The 20,419-nt window shown below is 44.6% G+C and overlaps 2 protein-coding genes and 1 long non-coding RNA gene across 3 annotated transcripts in view; 1 reads left to right on the top strand and 2 right to left on the bottom strand.

Moving 5' to 3' along the window:
- The window catches only part of Vwa3a (von Willebrand factor A domain containing 3A), a 65,807-nt gene extending 56,392 nt beyond the window's left edge, over positions 1-9,415 (bottom strand). Inside the window, exons 1-2 of the mRNA XM_029479335.1 lie at positions 9,187-9,415; positions 2,455-2,572 (exon numbers count right to left, since the gene is read on the bottom strand). Of these exons, the coding sequence (XP_029335195.1) occupies positions 2,455-2,522 (68 nt within the window). The 5' untranslated portion in view covers positions 2,523-2,572; positions 9,187-9,415. The remainder of the gene's footprint in view (positions 1-2,454; positions 2,573-9,186) is intronic.
- A 206-nt stretch (positions 9,416-9,621) lies between these two features.
- LOC115031509 overlaps positions 9,622-20,419 on the top strand; it is a 29,679-nt gene continuing 18,881 nt past the window's right edge. The window contains exon 1 of the long non-coding RNA XR_003837135.1: positions 9,622-9,672. This is a non-coding gene — a long non-coding RNA (uncharacterized LOC115031509). The remainder of the gene's footprint in view (positions 9,673-20,419) is intronic.
- The window catches only part of Mosmo (modulator of smoothened), a 56,646-nt gene continuing 53,799 nt past the window's right edge, over positions 17,573-20,419 (bottom strand). The window contains exon 3 of the mRNA XM_021167230.2: positions 17,573-18,929. Coding sequence (XP_021022889.1) covers positions 18,745-18,929 — 185 coding nt within the window. The 3' untranslated portion in view covers positions 17,573-18,744. The remainder of the gene's footprint in view (positions 18,930-20,419) is intronic.

Below are 20,419 nucleotides of genomic sequence, written 5' to 3'. Positions count from 1 at the left end.
GACTTGCAAACTTTATATGCCCCAATATAGGGGAATGCCAGGGCCAAAAGAATGGGAATGGGTGGGTAGGGAAGTGGGGGGCTCTATGGGGGACTTTTGGGATAGCATTGGAAATGTAATTGAGGAAAATATGTAATAAAAATATTAAAAATCAAAAAAAAAATCACACACACACAAAAAAAAAAGATTGTGGAGAGCTCGAGTAGGCAGGGGAACAGCAAGATTCTGCATGGGAAGAGCTCAGCCTATCCAGGGATGGAACACAAGACTCCTGGGACAGATTAGGAATTTCAAGATGGAGAATGGGGAAAAACCCAGAGGAAGCTATGTTCTCTGCAAGAGTTGTGTCTATGCTCAAAAAGTGAATCCCTAGTGTGTGGAGACAGCAGCTTCCTGAGTCAGTAGCTGTGCTGGATAGTTTTATGTCAACTTGACACAAGGTAAAGTCATTTGAGAGGAGGAACCTCAAGTAAGAAAATGCCTCCATAAGACCAGGCTGTAAGGCAAGGCTGTAGGACATTTTCTTAGTGATTGATGGGGGAGTGTCCAGCTCATTGTGGGAGGTGCTCATCCCTGGTCTGGTGGTCCTGAGTTCTATAAGAAAGCAAGCTATGCAAGCCATGCGGAGCAAGTCCGTAAGCAGCATTTACCCATGGCCTCTGCATCAGGTCCTGCCATCAGGTTCCTAGCCTGCTTAAGTTCCTGTCCCTGAATTCCTTTGATGATGAACTGGGATGTGGATGTGTAAGCAGAATAAGTCCTTTCCTCCACAAGTTGCTTTAATCATGGTGTTTCTTCACAGCAATAGAAATCCTGATGAAGGCAATAGTCACAGGTACCTAAAGCTGAGCAATCAGACCCTTCCTTGGGGAATTTTTACTTCTGTGTGAAGGGCCTATAGCACATACACTTAGACCTGAAAGATATGTGTAGGAAAATGGGTAGAAGGCTAGTCCCTCCCTGGTTTCCTTGGAGTCATTCTCTGAACATCTTCACTGTTTGCTTGCCTCTTCCCAGGCTCATGTTTCTGTGTGCCTCCTAAGTGATGTTCTCTGAAGCTCGGTAGTGCACACCACCCATGGTATAGGATTTCTACTGCTGTGATAAAAGCAACTTGGAGGAAGAAAGGGTTAATTTAATTTTACAACTCTCAGATCGTAATCCACCGCTGAGGAATGCCATGGCAGGAACGTGGAAGTAGAAACTAAACCAGAAGCCATGGAGGAACAAGGTTATTGGCTTGCTTCCCATGGCTTGCTCAGCCTGGTTTCTCACACTATCCAGGACTGCCTGCCTAGGAGTGGTACCATTCCTGGTGGGCTGGGCTCTCTTACATCCATCATCAATCAATAAAATGCACCAAAGACTTGTCCTAGGTATATCTTCTAGGGGTATTTTCTCAATTTAAAGCCCCTCTTTCCAGGTGTCTCCAGTTTGTGTCATGTTGATGTAAAGCTATTCAGGATAATCTTCTCTTGTCTCCCCCTTCCTAGGCAATCTAACACATGCTCAATGTTTGAACTACTGTCCACCCTCAATGACTCTCACTTGTATATCAAGAACCAAGACATCTATCCCATTATGACTCCAGATTTTGGTATTCTGAACTGACGATCCACCAGCTCCTTTCCCAGTTCCCATCTCTCATCCCCAAGCCACTTCCTTGTTAAGAGACTTTGCAGGGTTGATTGGACTGATCAGAACTTTGTGATTGTGGAGAGTTTAAATGGTTGAGATTTAAAATCTAATTATTTGGGACAGTGAAGTGGAAACTCAAGGGTTCTTTGGGAAGTCGGTTGGATGGTGTTTTGCTGCGGTAAACACATGAAGGAATGTTTCGTTAAAGTGGACACAGGTGTGAAAGGCTAAGTCAGACTCATGAAGGAATGAGTCTTCAGCAAAGCAGACACAGGAGAGAGGATGTTCTGCTAAGTCAAGCATGTGAAAGGACATGTGATTACGGATTCTTTGCTAACACACACATGTATTGGTCTGCCTTACATTGTGTACTGAGTTGCATTTGTCAAGACTCCATAGACAGAACTGCACCAAAAAACTGCTGATGGAGTCCTGCAGTTTGTTTCTGAGGAGACTTGGGCTGATTGGGTGCACGTGGTGAGGCAAGACCCACACTGAGGCAAGACACATGGAGGACATGTGATGTCTGGAGGGTGTAAATAGGACTCCACAGAGGGATGGAAACAAAGCTTGGCTTGCTGGTACAGCTAGCTGGGCAATGCTTGGGGGTCCCACGTCTTTGCTGATCTTCACTTCCCTGAGAGAGGCACAGCTGAGAACTTCTCCTGTTGGTCCCTCCTGGTGACTTGAGCCAAGGCCGAGGCCTGGCTGTCTCTGCTAGGTTGTGTCACTGTTGTTGCTAACCCGACTCTACCAAACTGGACTGCTGGTGTATCCGTGATGTGTTTATGAGTGGATAGAGCGGCTGCTGCTAACCTGTGAACTGAACTGCCGATTTCCAGACAACACAGATGGGAGCTGCTCCAAGGAACCTTTCTAGACATGTTCACGTCCCCATATCCTTTCTTCCCCACTATTTCTTGTGGGTGATGGACTAAAAGGGAGGTTGAAGTGTTTAAGAATCATCATTAAAAATAAGGCTTGAAAAAATTAAAGTTACAGGCAGTCCCTGTCCGTGTCGCGCCCCCCCCCCCTTGAGACAGGGTTTCTCCAGCATAACCTTGGCTGTGTTGCAATTTACTCCTATAGACCAGGCTGGCCTCAAATTCACAGAGATCCACCTGCCTCTACCTCCCATGTGCTGGGATTAAAGGCGTGCGCCACCATTTCTGGCTGTGGGCAGTTTTTAGTTCAATTAATTATCCACCACTGTTTCAGACCTAACATTCTTTCAACTCCCCGGCAAGCGCTTTGATATGTATTAATAGATTCCTAGCTGATGGACCAGTGTAACTCCATTTTAAGATTAGAAGTCAACTTGTTACAAAGTCAAAATAAGTTCATTCCTGTTTTCTGTAAAACGTTTTGACCATGTCTTGATTTGCTCCCTGACTGTATCCTGACCTCTACTCTGATAAGATACAATGTTCTGCTAAATAATTTTGAGCTGTTCTGCCAAGTTCCTACGTAACCAAATGCCTCTGAAAAATCTCCCACTCCTTGTAAACCCTAGCCTTGCAGTTTTGAGGCTATAGCACTCCCACTTCTCCTATTTTGGGGGCTGACCTCTCAAATCCTACAGTTATGGAGAGGCAGTCTCTGGACTGGCTATCTAAGATGCACATATAGTAAAGCTTGCTTTAAACTTGACTAATTTGAGTAACGGTCTTTCCTCTCCTTTGGTGGGATTAACACTAGCTTCCACATCATCTGATAATATTGATAGGTTTTCCCCACGTAGTTGTAACCTATCTAACTGAGGCACTGATACCACTGGGTCATGCTTTAACTCAAGACTTATTCTTTGATTATGAAAGTTCACACAACCACTTACAACATGGAATGTAGTACTCAGGACAGACAACCCAGATCCTTGTTGCTGGGCTGTGCTCTCTCATCCTGGCTGAGAACAAGTCCTCTCTCATCCCCTTTCCCTGGGAGAGCTGCATCTTGCTTTCACAGTGCTCCCTGGCACTGGATATTTCTGCTGGGGAATTCAAACTTGCTCCATCTAAGATGGAAGTTCCACATAGGCCTGTCCTCTTTCCCCTGTTCTCTGGCTCGGAGAAGCCACCATCTTTGATCTGTTCTTGATGTTCATTCCTGTTATTGAATCCATCCTCTAATCTAATCAATTTTAGCTCTCCCAAATGTGTCCATCTTCCCTGGGCTCCTTGGCATTTTCTCTTGTTCTCTCCCCTGCCCCCCCCCCATTTTCATAGGCTTTCAAAAGCATATATAAATTACTTATAATAATAGGTTTCACTATGACATTTTCACACCTGTATATAATCTTTTTTGTTTGTTTTTTGATACAGGGCCTCACTGTGTAGTCCTGGCTGTCTTGGTACTCACTAGATAGACTAGGCTGGCTTTGAACTCACAAGGGTCTTGAAGAGGTGAGCCACCACACCCAGTTATATAGTGTATTTTGATGTTTACCTTTCTACTTCTGCTTGACAGTTTCAAGCAGTCTTCTCTGCTCACCAACCCCCTTCTTCTTTCCAATCAGTCCCATTGTGTCTCCACTTTTTGTTTTATTTTTATTTACAATTTTTTTTCCGGTTTTTCGAGACAGGATTTCTCTGTGTAGCCCTGGCTGTCCTGGAACTCACTCTGTAGACCAGGCTGGCCTCGAACTCAGAAATCTACCTGCCTCTGCCTCCTGAGTGCTGGGATTAAAGGCATGCGCCACCATGCCCAGCTCTCCCAGTGACTATTAATTGGATTTGTAGCCTCACGGAAGGATGGAGCCTCGTGTCCCTTCCATCCTTTGTGACAGTTTTTGAGGGGGACAAGCTTGTGGACATTTGTACAAATAACTACAGCTGCAGAGTTCAGGAGTGCAATGGCCACGTCATGCTTTCAAGAAAGTCTCCCACAACCCATCCCAGTTCCTCCAGTTCTTGTACTCTTTGCCTCCTCTTGTGCCTCTTGCTTTTGAGCCTGAGGTCCTCTGACCTCTCTGATCAGTTGCAGGGTGACATCCCTTGGTTTCCTTATCTAATTAATTCTCTTCTGTTCAAAGGCTTTCCTCTGTTTCTAGGGTGGCTCCCTTAAAAGCAGCCTTCCAGATGCCACGTGGTTGGGTTGCTGGCCACCTCCCTCTCTAGAGCTCCCAATTTACCACTGCCCTCCCACCACAGTCATGGGAGGTCCCAGAAAGCTGTACAGCCCCTTTAACCACAGGACCTTCCCCTGTGTTACTGCCTGTACTCTGGGGCATTCTTCTGTCCCCACATTACTGGTCTTAGGTGGTTCAGCTAAGCCACCACAGCCTCTAGAGAACTCGCCAGCTTTCCTTTCTACCTCAGACTCCTTTTTGTGTGGATTTTCATGTACCTATGCCCCTTCCCTTGGAGAGGTTCACTTTAGCTTGGAATCATAGTCACTAGCATGCTGTTTAAAACCTGGCACTGTTCCCTTTAGACCGTAAGTTGCATGGGAGTGACAGCTGAGAGAGAAGATTGTGTTTGCTGTTTGGGAGATTAGTCACGTGACATAGCCCAGGCTGGCCTCCACTGTGCAATTTTTCCTACCACAGCCTTTTGGGTGCTGGGGTCACAGGCGTGTGGCAAAACCGAGGAACGGAAGGGCAGGAGGTCTTGCTTCTGGGATTTCTATTCATCCCAAGTACTTGTAGAACTCACTTGTTACTGGCTTCTGTGTTCTATGAGATACATTATTCATTAAAACTCCTCACCCTTCGAGTAGAGTAAGCAAGCTGGCTCATTAACATTTCTGACACTTGCCTCCCTCCCTCGCTCCCTCCCTTCCCTCTCTCCACACCAAACTGTGGGGCTAGGCACAGGCTGTGAGCAGCTGAGCAGGGTTGTGGCTTCCTGGCTTCACTGTGTGGCTTCACTGTGAACGCCGCACTCCCTGCCTTGTGCCCTTCCGCAGCTTGTTAGTTCCTTTCTGGCCTTTAACTTTTAGTCAGGGGTGGTTTGTTTTGGGAGACACTCCAGGACAAAGTGGTAATGACTTAAAAAAAAAACTCGAACTGGCTTCTCCTCAGTGAGCTTCCCTTGGAGACCATTCCTATGGCAAAGACTTGGAAACCCTCCCAGAGCACTGGAACCCCAAGCTCTGTAACCCCCAGGGTCTCATTCCCTTTTCCGTGGGGAGCGATTAACATTTTGCAGTGACTAGGCCTAAACTACTGAATTCTGGGGAGACTCTGTGAGCAACTAGATGGGGGCTGACTACATGAAGCTTAGCAATGCGGTGTTCTAGAGAGCCCTGGACTTTCGGCTTTTCAGTTGAGAATGAGACAGGAATTGTGATCACCACTCTGCCCACTAACTCCACTGTCAAAAGCCAAGATGACATTGTGAGAATACTTTGCCAAATGACAAGTGTGACAGAAATGTAGAATACCATAAGTATCCAGTTTGCTCCTCTGTGGCTGTGAAAGAACACTGACAAGGAGGAGCGGAGAGGAGTGGGGAGGGAGTTGGAACTGTATTCAGATTATATTGTATGAGAACCCAGGACAAGAACTGAAGCAGAGGCCATGGAGGAATGCTGCTTTCTTTCTGGCTTGCTCCCTGGGGCTTGTTCAGCCTGCTTCCTTATACAACCCATGACCACCTGCCTGGAGGTGGCATCAAGCATTAATTAGAAAGTGCTCCACAGGCTTGCCCACAGGTCAGTTGGATGGAGGCATTTTCTCAATTGAGGCTTCCTTTTCCCAGGTTTACTGGAGTTCATGTCTGGTAACTAGAGCATGAGCTGTACCTTCAAGCATCCCAGGTATCCACCCCATGACCTTTCGCAGTGCCTCTTGGAGAATGGAGTGTGCTGATCCTGGGAGGGACAGGGATGAAAAAGACACAGCCTTTCCTTTCAGGACTGGGTACCAATGTAGCTTGTCTGTGAGCACCTAGCTGCAATAGCACCCCTCTGTGTGGCTGCACTGCCCTCTGTTGCACGGTTCACCTTCTCTCTCCGTGGTTATGGCCTGGCCTCCTTTCTCCCGCTGAAGAGGCTTGAGGGCAAGAACTTTGTAATGTTTACCAATAGACGGCTGTGCTTGAAAGGATTCGTAGAGCTAGTTACTGCATGAAGGGTAGCCCAGCAGCAAGGACCCTGTGGGGATGAGGCAGTGGGCTCTCACCATTAACCCACAGAGCCTGCTACCCACTGGGTTCCTAGGCCCTTTGCTGTCAACTCGTGTAATATGCCTGCCTGTCCCTTGGCTTTAAATCTTTTTTTTTTCCATTAAAATTTTTTAATTAGATATTTACTTTATTTATATTTCAAATGTCCCCTTTTCCTAGTTTCCCCTCTGAAAACCCCCTCCCCCATCCCCTCTCCTTTCCCCCTGCTCACCAACCCACCCACATTACTTCCTGGCCCTGGTATTCCCCCCTATACTGGGGCATGGAGCCTTCACAGGACCAAGGGCCTCTCCTCCCACTGATGACCAACTAGGCCATTCTCTGCTACATATGCAGCTGGAGCCATGGGTCTCACTCTTTGGTTGGTGATTTAGTCCCTAGGAGATCTGGGGGTACTGGTTAGTTTATATTGTTGTTCCTCCTATGGGGCTGCTAAACCCTTCTCCTTGGGTACTTTCTCTAGCTCCTTCATTGGGGACTCTGTGCTCAGTCGAATGGTAGGCTGTGAGGATCTACCTCTATATTTGTCAGGCACTGGTGGAGCCTCTCCAGAGACAGCTATATCAGGCTCCTGTCAACAAGCACTTGTTGGCATCCACAGCAGTGTCTGGGTTTGGTGATTGTATATGGGATGGATCCCCAGGTGGGGCAGTCTCTGGATGGTCATTCCTTCAGTCTCTGCTCCACACTTTGTCTCTGTAACTCCTTCCATGGGTATTTTNTTTCCCCTTCTAAGAAGGTTTGAAGTATCCACACTTTGGTCTTCCTTCTTCTTGAGTTTCACGTGGTTTGTGAATTGTATCTTGGGTATTGGCTCTAAATTTTATCACAAGGAAAAAGCCTACGAGATACCTTCAGATGCATTCTGGAATTTCAGAATGTGGAGTGCAGTGGAGAATTCCAGAATGTCCCCAAGGACAAACTGAAGTAGATCTTCTATGAGAAAATACTTTTAAACTACGAGGGAGAAACTTTCAAACAATGTCGTCCTTGCTAAGTATAGCCGTGCTTGCCGTTGATCTCAGCAGTTAGGAGGCAGAGGTAGGCAGGCATCTGTGAGCTGAGGCTGGCCTAGTCTACTTGTGAGTTCCAAGGCAGCCAGAGCTACATAGTGAGACCCTGTCCTGGAGGAAAAATGTAAAAAGCTATCCTCATTACTCATGAGACCCGAGGGCCCCTCCGATAGCCTGAAGGGCTGCCTGGGTCGCCCCAGTCAGTGCCCACCCCTTCCCCTCCAGTGCAGGCTCTTGTCTGAGTGTTCCAGTTAGTCTTGGCTTTTGTTTCCCAACCCCTATGACCATGCAGGTATGGAGTTCAGCCAAGAGGGCGCGGTACATTGTGGATGCACTGCCCTGGGTGACTGGAGCACCGTAGGAGAATGAAGGGATCCCATGGACAGATTAGTGTTTGGGTCAAAGCGCATTGTTAGGAGAGTTATTGGATAAAAGAAGTCAGCTACCTTCCCAGTTGGTTAACATCTGAATCTAAGAAACTCTCAAATATTTAATTTATGAAAAGGCAATCTAGAGGGCTAACATTTTTTATACTTATGTATTTATTTAGTGTATGTGTGTATGTGTGTGTATGTGTACCTGCAGGCACACGCCACAATGTACCTGTATTCAAAGTCTTTCCTTCCACCATGTGGGTCCCAGGAATCAACAAGGTTGTCAGGTTGGTGACAAATGCCTTTATCTGCTGAGCAAGCTCATTGACCCAGGGCTTGTTTATTGTTATTGTTTATTGTTGTAGATTTCAAATTTTATTTTTATGTGTATGATTTAATTTTTAAAGAAGATTTATGTACTTAATGTTTGAGCATCTTGCCTGCATGTATATATGTATGTGTATCACGTGTGTGTCTGGTGTTGGAGGAGGCCAGAGGAGGGCAGTAGGTCCCTGGAAGCTGAGCCTGGGTCCCATGGAAGAGCAGCCAGTGCTCTTACCTGCTGAGCCATCTTCCTAGCGCCTAGGCCTTGTTATCTAATTATAGTTACTCCACTGCTCTTGTGCAGTCCACGTTACCAGAGTGAGCCAGCGCTCTTGCATAGAACCCTGCCAAGTTCCTGGTAACTCTGGGACCCAAGAGTTACCAAGGCTTGCCATTCTTTCAGAACAACTCCTTGCTTCTCAACCCCACCCGTCACCCGCTCTGCTCCTTGGCAACCCCCTCTCCCCCCCCCCCCCCCCCCCCGCCCCATGCTTCACTAACCATCCTCAAGTCGTGCTTACTTCTACAAACATCCTTAACCCCCTGTCTGCCAAGAAACCCCAGAATCCTATGTGTTACCCCACAGTGGAAACTCTATGGAAGTCCTGCTGTCCCCACAGTTTCAGATCCTCAGCACCAAGTACAGAAATCTTTCTCATTTGGCCAATGCTTAACCATTCTCTCTCCCCACTTGCCAACCCTTGTGATACTCACCTCCATCTGCATTTCTTCATTTACATCTCCATCTTTGGGAGAAGGCACAGCAGGACCTCTCTGCGCTCCAGGCTCCTCCAAACAAACTCTATAGAGCAGCTTGCCTGTGAGATAAGTGTTAGCTGGTCTCCAAGGTAACAGACTGCACCATGACAGCTTGGGGCAGGGAAAGGCAAAGAGCTTGCTCACCCCAGGGATAAAGGGGCTCCTTGACTGTTGCAAGTCCCTCTGTCAGGTTAATCTGTGTTTCTTTTCCTGATAAAGGCAGGATGTGACCTGCTTTTCTACTTTTAGAACCTCTAGGTCAGCCCAGTCTATGTATGGTTTAGGCCGGTGGAGCCCTGTTGTCTGCTGCCTTCTCGTGGCCGGAATGGAGGAACAATGCAAGGGAAGCCCAAGAGCCTTCCTCTTCGGTTCCCCTGAGGACTGGGAAGCAGCCCTAGGAGATCTGGCTGCAGCAGGCCAACGCCCAGCTGGAGTCAACAGGTCAGTGTCTCCGCAGTCAGGTGCTACAAAGGTCATTCACTCCAGCAGTTCCCAAGAGGACTCACCTGTGTGGTCTGGTCTCATTCAGGAGAGTAGCCTAGGACTGTGCTGCAGTGCAGCAGGACCCTTTAACAATGGCCTCAAGTGATTGTGATGTAACTAGCGCTTGGCACACAGTTTCACACTCCTCCGCACCTTTCTACAGACAGAGATGAGGGGCTCCACCCAGGGTCCCCCAGCTAGCAAGTGGCTAAGCTCTTCTCATCCCAGACACCCTTAAGTTGGTCTTCATTTCCGGAACCTTTTGCTCCGGAAGCTGGAACTCCCGTGACTTGGGGACTTGTCTTGGAGGTGCTCATTCCAGGCCAGATCAAAAACCACCAAACTTCCCAAATAGAAAATGGTAATTGTTAGGCTCTGTGGGTTGCAAATGCCCTGTGCAAATTCGGGGCATGTAGCACTCTGCCAACACCAACAAGGTGGGCAAGGGGCAGGTCAGAAAGGCTTGAGGGAATGACAGTGCCATGAGATGTGATGTGAATGGAGGTCAGGGGCACATGTGCCCACCTTGAGGGGAATCCTAGGTGGGAGGTCACGGGTACAGAATTTCAAGTTCAAGGCCAGCTTATATTCAGTGAGATCCTGTATACAAGGGTTGGGTGGGGGGTGGAAGCTGGTTAACTTTTCGGCATTGTTTTTTGAAACATAAGGGTCCCAGAAAGGCAACCCATTTCCCCATCTCCCTTGCTTCTGAGATACACAGGGCTTTTTGTTTTCTTTTCCCTTTTTAACATTTCAAGGGAAGCCCTTCTTTCATTGAGCTCACTAAGCACATTCTGGATCCACCTGAGCTACAAGGAAAGCCAGGATGGCTTATGGAGACCACAGGAGAGGGAGAGGAGAAAGCTGTGTGTCAGGCTTGTGATGTGCAGCCACTCCTGCCTCAGCCACCCAAGGGTAGGGACTGCAAGCACACGCCACCATACCCAGCAGCAAACCTTTTGTAGATCTCTAGAGTGTGGCTCTTGTTGAGTATCAAAGCACAACAGGGATGTCTGTTTTCCTTTCCTTTGCTTTGCTTTAGTTTTAGTTTTAGTTTTTTGAAACAGGGTTTCTTTGTGTAGTCTTGGCTGTCCTGGAACTCAATCTTGAACTCAGAGTACTGAGATGAGTACTGAGTACTGAGACAGGCATGTATGTCTGTCTGCCCGGGTAGGTGTATCTGTTTTCTTACCATTAGTTCTTTAGAGTTGGTAGGGTCTGTTCATCCCTCTCTGGTCACTCTTTTAAAAGCTCTCACCTGGTAACATCATGGGATGTATGTTGGAGGGATTAACTTGTATTTTCCTTTACTGCAAATGGAGCAGGTGCTCCTTGTGAGGTGGAGAAGCAGCATGAAGTCAACTGTTTTAAATTCCCCGACTAAGAGAGGCTGCCAAAGGACAGGAGGGCAGGGGAGGGATGTGTTTAAAATTCCTGACTAAGAGAGGCTGCCAAAGGATGGGAGGGGAGGGATGTGTTTAAAGTCAAGCACAGGGGAGTATATCGAGCTCCTGTGAATTAAGGGACAGAAACTCAAACTATCTTAAGGTGGGGTGGGGTGGTGAGGAGGCTTTGGGCAAATGGTCTCCATGCATGAGCTCTCTTCTGTGATGGCTCAATTCTCAGGTCAAGGCTCCTCAGGTTTGGCAGGGAAATCCGGACCCAGCAGCACCAATTTCTGCCCCCACAACCTAGCAACTGATAGAGCTTTCTTCCCAGGAGCTCCAACCAAGTCCCAAGCTTGGCTCCTTGGTCACATGCCACCATGTTCCCTGAACCAACTACGTGACTGACTGTAGCTGCTGTCTAGCTCTACAGGCAGGTGGGATCGGGCACTAAGCCATATGAAGAAAGGGGCAGGTTTTCCAAAGTTTTGCTTTTTGTCTTTGTGTTTTATGCATGCACACCTGTGTGTTCAGAGGCTAGAGGAGAGGGTCAGGTGTCTTCTTCTATCATTCTCCACTTTCTTTTAAGTCTGTCCTTGAACCCAAATCTCTTATTTTTTGGCTGGCTGGGAGCCAGCCAATCTTAGCAGTCCTCCTGTCCATCCCCCATAGCACCAGAGTTTACAGGCTTGCACAAGAGTACACTTGGGGGCACTGAGATCTGAACTCAGGTTCCTGTGGTAGCACAACAAGCCAGTTAACCAGAGCCAACCCTTCTCCCCTTGGTCTTTGCTTTTCTCCAGAAGACAGACATCAAGAAACCAGACTGTGAAAATTAGAAGTAGTAGAGGCCTGCTTCATGCTTGGTAGCAATACCTTGGTGAGATGGTAAGACCTAAGAGGAGATGAGATGGGTCACTGGTACCCATGGGAATTCCTAGCTCACCAGTTTGTCATACCCCACATGTGGGGTGGACTCAGCATGAGACGCCTGAAGTCCTATTAGCATGTGTGTGGACAGAGGACAAATAGTCCTAAGATCCATTATTAGTTACCTTAGTAACTGATATGTGTCCTGCCTCCAAGGAAGAAGAATGCGGTTGGATTTTAAGTGCCCCTGGAGGAAAATGGGGGGCAACTTGTTTGGTGATACCTCCCTGGGGGTTCAAATCTTGAAACAGTGCTAGAAACCAATGGGTGGTGGTCTAGTCTCACCAATTAAAGATGCCAACCCTGTGTGACTCCATTGAGTATGACTGCAAAGATGAGCCTTGACAAGAAAGAAACTGAGAGATTAAAGACAATTTTCAGTACATTTTTCCATTTTTTTTCTTTGAACAAAGAAGATAATATTCAGCAGGTGCTCTCTGTAAGGAGCAGCTTTTAAACAGGGTCCTTTTGTGATTCTCTGCATTCTGCATCTAGAAGCAAACCATGGATTTAGCTTCTAATGCCAGAGCCAATGAAATCATGCCACACGGAGGAGTTAATTTTGTTTCCTTTAGACTGGCCAAATTGGGCAAGGCATTGCTGTAGGAGTCCTACACCTGAAGTCAAGGGAGCTGGGTCTGAAACCCAAACTTAAACCAAGCTACTGCTTCCAGAGAGAGCCTGGGCAGTTTTCAGCCTGGAGAGCCAGCTCTCCTTTTGCACAGGGGTAAAGATGACACAGAAAAGCACAGACTACATGATTTAATGTTACTTCCTTTCCCTAAATATTTAGAATACCATTATTCACCCACAACACCCTGCAAAAATATGAACTGCCTTAACAGACTGGTAGGCTGTAAAGAATTGGTATTTGGTAAAGTTTTTTGTAATCTGAGTTTACAGGAGCATTACTTATAAGAGCAAAAAAATAAAACAAAAAACCTCAAAAGCGCCCCTCCCAGCCCTCAAAGGAGAAATAACCTATATAGATCAATGATGTGTGTACCCAGATATTATTTATAAGATGGAATGCGACTTAAAAAAGTCTTGGCATATGTGTGTGTGCGCAGAATATCACCTCTTGTTAAACTGTCCAACTGTAACATGCCTGCTGGAATATCCAAGAAATAACAAGGCTCTACTTTTGTAATAGTGAATGCGTCTGTGAGGAAGAAAATCCCCTATTTCAGCTGCGGAGCTCTGGCCACTGACGGCTGTGGGGGCTGGGTAACAGCTTTCCATCCAGTGTGTCTGCTGGTAGGTTGTTCTGTGATGCAGGCAGCAGGACTGACTCGATGGGTTACTAAGAACGCTTTACAGAGGAGACGTGAAGGTGGAAGGGTTGTGGCAGAGTTGGGAGAAAGGAGGAGTGCACAGGATCAAGATATATTGTGAATGTGTCAGAAATTGTCACAGAGTAACTATTTAAAAACAAACACTTTCAAAGAAAAAGAAAGGAATACCCAATAAGTTATTAATGTTTCTTGGGAAGGTGGGTTATGAATGGGCACTTATATTCAACACTCCTGGGCTTTAAAAGAAAGCTTTTTTATTTATGTGTGTGTGTGTGTGTGTGTGTGTGTGTGTGTGTGTGTGTGTAGTGCCCATGGAAGCAACGGGAGGGCACTGGATCTCTTCAAGCCGACGTTACAGGTGATTGTGAGCTGCCCAATATGGGTATTGGGAACCAAAGGGTCCCCTATAAAAGCAGTCAGTGCTCTTAACCACCGAGCCATCTCTCCAGCCCCTGGGCTTTGTTTTTTTTGTTTTGTTTGGTTTGTTTTTTGTTTGTTTTCTTTTCTTTTTTCCGAGACAGGGTTTCTCTGTATAGCCCTGGCTGTCCTAGAACTCACTTTGTAGACCAGGCTGGCCTTGAACTCAGAATTCCGCCTGCCTCTGCCTCCCAAGTGCTGGGATTAAAGGCGTGCGCCACCACTGCCCAGCTGGCTTTGTTAAACACACACACACACACACACACACACACACACACACACACAGTTGTTAAAAGGAAAATCCTTTTATGTCAGCACAGGCTTGTGAGAACTGCCCTCATAATAGTATTTGGGGCAGAGGCAGCTGCTGATGGAGCAAGCAGTGGTGTGAAGAGTGGCAAGCATACGGTGGCATTCCCACTACTAAGTCCGTCTTGCTAGACACTGACTGTATCAGCACGTCAAGTGTGTAGGAGTGGGCCAGTCACATCTTTGTGAGATGTGCAGAGTAACTTTTACTCCAGGACAATATGGATAACCAAATAGATCTTTGGTTTTCAACTGCACTTGAACGAAAATCAAGGCGATGGAGGAGAGAGCTGCTTTAATGGACAAATAGATCTGTCTTAAACAATTAATAGGAAATATCAAAGCGATGTGAAAAGGGCCAGAGAAAAGGGCCCAGTATTTACTGGGAAACTGTCCTGATCTATACAGTGGCGTATCAGTGACAACTGTGCTATTGCTTTTCTGTTGCTGTGACAAAACACAACGACTAAGGCAATTTAGAGAGGAAAAGGTTTATTTGGCTTACGGTTCCAGAGGCCTAAGTCAGAGCAGAAGCTCAGGTCTCCCATAGTGAACTGTAAGTCTGGAGCAGAGGACTGGGAATGGCATGCAGCTCTGACATCTCAAAGCCCAGCCCCAGAGACATGTTTTTTCCTCAAGGAGACATCTCTTCTTAAACCTCCCCAAACAGCCACCAACTGGGGACCAAGACCCAAACATCTGAGACTATGGGGCACAGTCTCATTCCTGACTAAAGTGAGCAAAGACTGGCCAGGGAGGAGGGGAACTCCCTCACACACAACACTCACACAACCAGGAGGCCAGGTCTCTGTAAGCGAAAGTGCTACAGTACTGTTCTGTTTCCAGACAGGACTTAGCTGAAGGTTACCTTAAGCCCTGGCTTCTACCTCCTGAAGGATCCAATTACAGGCACGTCCCATTATACCTGGTTTACTCAGTGCTGGGCACTGAACTCTACCAAGTTACTTCTTTAACAAGACAGCTACATCTCTAGAAATAAACATTTAAAATCAAAATATTAAAAGTAATAGAAGCCTTTTTAGTTTCTTTAGTAGACAATTTATTTTGATAAACTTGCTCAATAACAAAAATACAAGTGAAGAAAATTATGTTCACTTTATACAGTTGTATTAACAATTTGTTTTGAAACTATTAATTGAAAAAATGTTATAACCAATTAGAAAACAATTCTTAATAAAGTTTTGGATAATATACAGACCTTGACCACAAACTAAAATCTCTCAAGGCAATACAACTAAAATTCTGTGTAGACAATTCTACCTACACAGACCACCTTTTTCCTTCATTTATTTTTATCCTTCAAAAATTTTCTAAAAGACAGCTTACTGTTTTGACTTGTGAATGTAAATTTAATTTTAAAAAGAAGATCAAAGTGGGTTGATATAACAGTTACTATAAACCAGAGTAACCGGTGACTAGTAGTCTTTTAATAAAGACAAAATAAATGCAACATGTGCTTCTCATGAAGTCCATGATGCAAAACAACAGCTAAGAACAGATCCAAAGTTAGTTTCCAACACTTCTTAAGGACCTTTCCTCTAAACCAATAGATTGCCTGTCACCAGGACTATTTATTTCACTGAAGAGATTAAACAGTGAACTCCCACAACACCACACGGAGAAATCAAAGCTGTAGGCAAAACCCAAGAATGTGTTTTGGTCATCTAGAACATTACAAAAGAAAAAAAAAAAAGGCATTTTTCTAAAACAAAACAGATGGAACAGAAACCAGGCTTGTGAGAGATGGAGAAGTCAGAAACATCACACCCACACACTAACAACACAGAACATGGATTACCTTTGGAAAGAATTGTACTAATGGTTGCTTTTAATGAATTGAAGGTTTTTAATCTATACAGATGTTTAGGCTTGTTCGATAGGAGCTTCCCAAAAACTCAAACTAGTTCAGTCTTGTGCAAATAAAACCTAAAAATAGTTTTCAGCAGATTTTACAGTGATATTCTTAGGCATGAGAAGAATAGACACTCTAAGAACAATGTAACAGACAAAATTTGACAAATGATTGCACCATAAAAGTGTTTTATATACATTTTACAAGATATGATTCCTGCTATAAATTAATACTGTGCTATGTAGTACTCATAGTGACCTTTTAAAAGCAGCTGCTGGCAGCTGTTTGTCCTTCCACTTACAGGACTTTGATTACACGGATGAGTCCACTTCAACAACGTTTGGTCTGAGAGAGTTTACAAAGACTGGACTTGACACACTACTCAATGGGATGGTCTTAATCCTAGGCTAGAGCGCTGAGTGGCTAGAGTGGCTTCCCCCACCAGCTCTTCATGCACTGGCCTTCCAAGACAATGATGAAATTAAAGACAATTTAATGGTTTGGGTAATAGATACAAATAAAACCTAAAATTTTGTAATCTTATGCAATACCACTGTAAATGAGAGAAGTAAACAGTGGGGAAATTCATAGCAGCTGAGAAACTTTCTCTCCCCATGCTCATGATCCAGTTAAAAATATTTTGAGAAACTATTTACAATAAAATCCATCTTTTTTAAGAGAAAAGCTCTTGGTCATATCACTTAGTTTGAACTACACTTTGCTGATACTTTGTATCAGTGAACTACACTTTGCTAATACTTTGTATCAGTGGTCTAAGGCCGACTACCAAACCTTTCTTTCAGAGTGACCCATCTGACTGATGACTGATCACTGCCCAGTCCCCAATGTCCACAGAACATGTCTAGTGGTGGCCTTACAAGTGCCTGGATGGAGCAGGTGGTGGAAAGCGTCCTTCCTCCGACTGACTGCAGGCTTCTCACACAGAGGGGTCCACTTCTCCAAGGTTCCTGTATGAGCCCAAACACTGGGTTTTCATTCACAATTTAATACTGAGACAGGTGAATAGCTAACACGCTGGTGAGGACTGACCCAAGTCTTCCGCTCTAGGTCAGATCTGAGCAAGTAGCCCATCTCTGAATACCATCCATCCTGTGAGGGAGAATCGAGCTGCTTCAGAGTCATTCCCACTTGGATGAAGTACGGGCTATGTGAGACTTGTACTCTGCCCACTAACAGGGATACTTGAATTGCCATTCACTCTAGAGAGGACAATCTCAGCTCCACTGCCATGAAACACCCTTGTGACAAGATTCAAACAAGTGTTCTCCAGGAAGAATTGAGGTGTTGACACAGGCATGGGAATGTGGGGAGGAAAGGACTGGGTTTTAAAAGTACTTGTGAGTTCAGAATCAGCTGCATTGCTGTTTCTACCAAAAAAAAAAAACAAAAAAAAACCAAAAAAAACCAAAAAACCCCCTTAAGGCTGTGGGTTTAATGCAGCCTTCAAAGCAAATGAAAGAATGGTAGCTTTTCAGCACACACATGGGTAAAGCATTTAGAGGGAATATTGTATTGCTTAAGAGTTTGGTGAAGATCTACTAATACAGATAAAATGCGATTTTTATGGAAGAGCAGAATTAGTGTTGTAAATAGCCAAAACAGCCAGATATTTGCTAGTGACCTTAATGTTTATGTGAAGTTGTATGCCTGAACGTATACACTGCATTGTTAACGTAGCAGACTGAACCAGTGGAAAAAACAAGTGTCTGTACAATAGATGACAGTTGTTATTCATTCCAACAGTGTCAGGTTCCCCAGACTATAAGGTTTGACATGGCCTTACCTTTACTGTCACATACAAATAAATTAAACTTACAAAGAATCTTTAGCTTAACTTAAAATTGCACCTAGAAAGGTATGGAGTTATTTGTACCTATTACAGAAACCTGTCAAAATCAAGGGCTGCTACAAAGAATGAGGTAAACTGAAGACTCTCTCCACTATGCAGCCTTCAGATAAATGGCTTTTTTCTATTGAGTTCTAGGTTGCACACCACAGTGTTTTGCTAGCAAGCATTCAGAGTTCTCGTCCAGGAACTGTTTGCATGTGTGCATATACAAATGTACACACACATACACACACACACATATACACACTGTATACTGCATCAGCAAAATATATATATTATATATATATTTATATAAATATAAGGAAGATTTCCCCCACCCACCCCAAACTTGTTTCTTAGTGTTTTCTTTTTTCTTTTGTACACAGAGATTAGGGAGTTTTAGAATTTTTACATACATTTTTAGCAAACAAGTTTTGATCTATTGGCTTCTTGGTGCAGTAATGCAACGGCAATCCATTGTGGTGCCAAAGGCTCATAACATGACAAGGAAATCGAGAACACTAATATCTTAGGAGGTGAGGCCAGCCCCACACGAACCTCCTGCACCCTTCTGGTCCATCATGATTCATAAATACTAGACTTTCCCCCCCTCTCAAATGAATCATTAGACATTAAAAACAGATCAACAGAGTCACAAGGGGCCACATGCTTTCAGTATAAAGCACTCTCCTTCACTAGGTTGCTATCACAGTGCAGACTGACTGCCTGAATATGCTCAGGAGATTTAGTCAATATTGTATTTGGTTATGGAAAAGGCTCTCATTCTTTTTTTTAAATCCAAAGTGCATAGTGAGAACAAATCAAAGCAATTTTTCCTTTTCAGCATCAGGTTCATCTAAGCATCTTCCTATGAGAGGACTGCCCAGATGCCTTCTCTTTGTCCTCCCATCCTCTAAAAATAAAAAAATAAAATAAAAAAAAATAAAAAGAGTTAAGCCGTTTAGACATTCGTCAGCCTGGTAAACAGACTTTGCCAGCAAACAGGAGTCCTACTATTGTGAAGAAAATCGATAAGACAAAAAGTACATATGATGACCCAACTACAGTGTTGTTGGGTAACTTATAAGGTTGACCTCCGACTTCATTGATGTAAAATCCTATTGGAAATATTAGGGCAGCCATACAGAAAAGGATCACTGTAAAACAAACCAAAACACAACATTAGTAACATGCTTTGGTGATGTAAAAAAAAAAAACAATGAAAACTTGGTACAAGACAATTTCTATAAGGGTTTGCGGACTGATAACAAGGCCAAACCTGTGGCAGCACAACCAACCCTTGTCAGAAGACCTGCACGTACTACATTTCACATAGTAACCCTGAAGCCCAGCAAACCAAACACAGGAGAGCTGGCTTACACATCTTTATACAGGTTTTTAGAGGATCTTGAGTTATGAACATTAAGGGGTGTATGTGTGTGTATGTGTGTATGAAGTTCTAGCCCTTGTATGTCTGCCTGTCTTAAACATTTTGTAATTAAAAGGGAATTAGGGGTAAAGTTCCAGCTGTCTGTCTGTCATAATTGTTTATAATTAAGGGCAGAGTTAGGGGGAAGTCCTGGCCCTAGTATTTAATAGCTGGCCTGTTTCTTTCAATAGGAGAAATATATAGAAGGTACTAGAGTGGTAACTAAGCCATGTCAAGACCCTAGCAAAGTGTAGGCTGACAGAAGGGCCAAGTAGACACTGTTCCTATTACGTCCCAGCGGTCAGCCAGTCCTCCTCACAGCAGTAGAGGGACCTAGGAAAGGTGAAGGGAGTCAGTGCCACTTCTCTTACTTTGATTTTCACCCAGCTGGAGAAAGCTGGTCAGACCTCTGGCATGGCTAGCAAACTGTCAGAGTGGTTATCTCTCATGGACAGTGTTCCAGAACAGTAACATCTTTATCAGGTTTCTGAACACACAGAGACAACAACGTGAGGGAGGTAGAGAAAAAAACCTTTGGGCTTACAAACACAATAAATACATTTTTCAGGAAAATGTTTCTAGAAAGATTACCAGAAACACCAGTATCTAGGCAGAAATCATGTCTGTCTAACCTTTTACCAAATCCTGTGTCCCCAGGCTACCAAAGCAATGCTTTTTCCCAGTAAACATAAAATATCCACAGCAAGCTTAGCTTTCCTGAGAGAGTTTGTGCCTCTTGAAGGTGGTAGTCAAGAGCTCATGGTCCCATGCATTTCTTAGGATAGAAGGCTCTCTGTGAACACAGATGAACTAGCTGCTGGTATGAAGATCTGAAACTTTTCCCAAGATAAACCCATCTCCAGGAATATTAAAGGAACCCCGGACAAATGTATCAGTTGGCAATAGCTTTAAAATTTTCTGGGTAGGTCAATCAGAAGGACTTAATGGAATTTTTTCCTAGATGAACTTCCAATAATACATTAAACAGTAATATTTGCTTGAGTAGCATATCACTTGAGAAACATCAGTATACTTTTGTGCTCTGTAGCACTGCAGTAGATATACTGTACTATACAATATAGTCAGAAAATCTATTTCATTTTAGACAAATGATTATACAAAACAATATCAAGCAAGCAGACAGATTCTTTGTAACTCCTTCAAGTGAAAAATGTAGTGAAAAATCTAGAGTTCTTTGGGTGTTGGTCGTTTTTGTTA

This window comes from Mus caroli, chromosome 7, assembly GCF_900094665.2.
Source record: "Mus caroli chromosome 7, CAROLI_EIJ_v1.1, whole genome shotgun sequence".
In the NCBI taxonomy this organism is placed as follows: Eukaryota; Metazoa; Chordata; class Mammalia; order Rodentia; family Muridae; genus Mus; species Mus caroli.
This window is presented reverse-complemented; position numbering and strand designations above follow the sequence as displayed.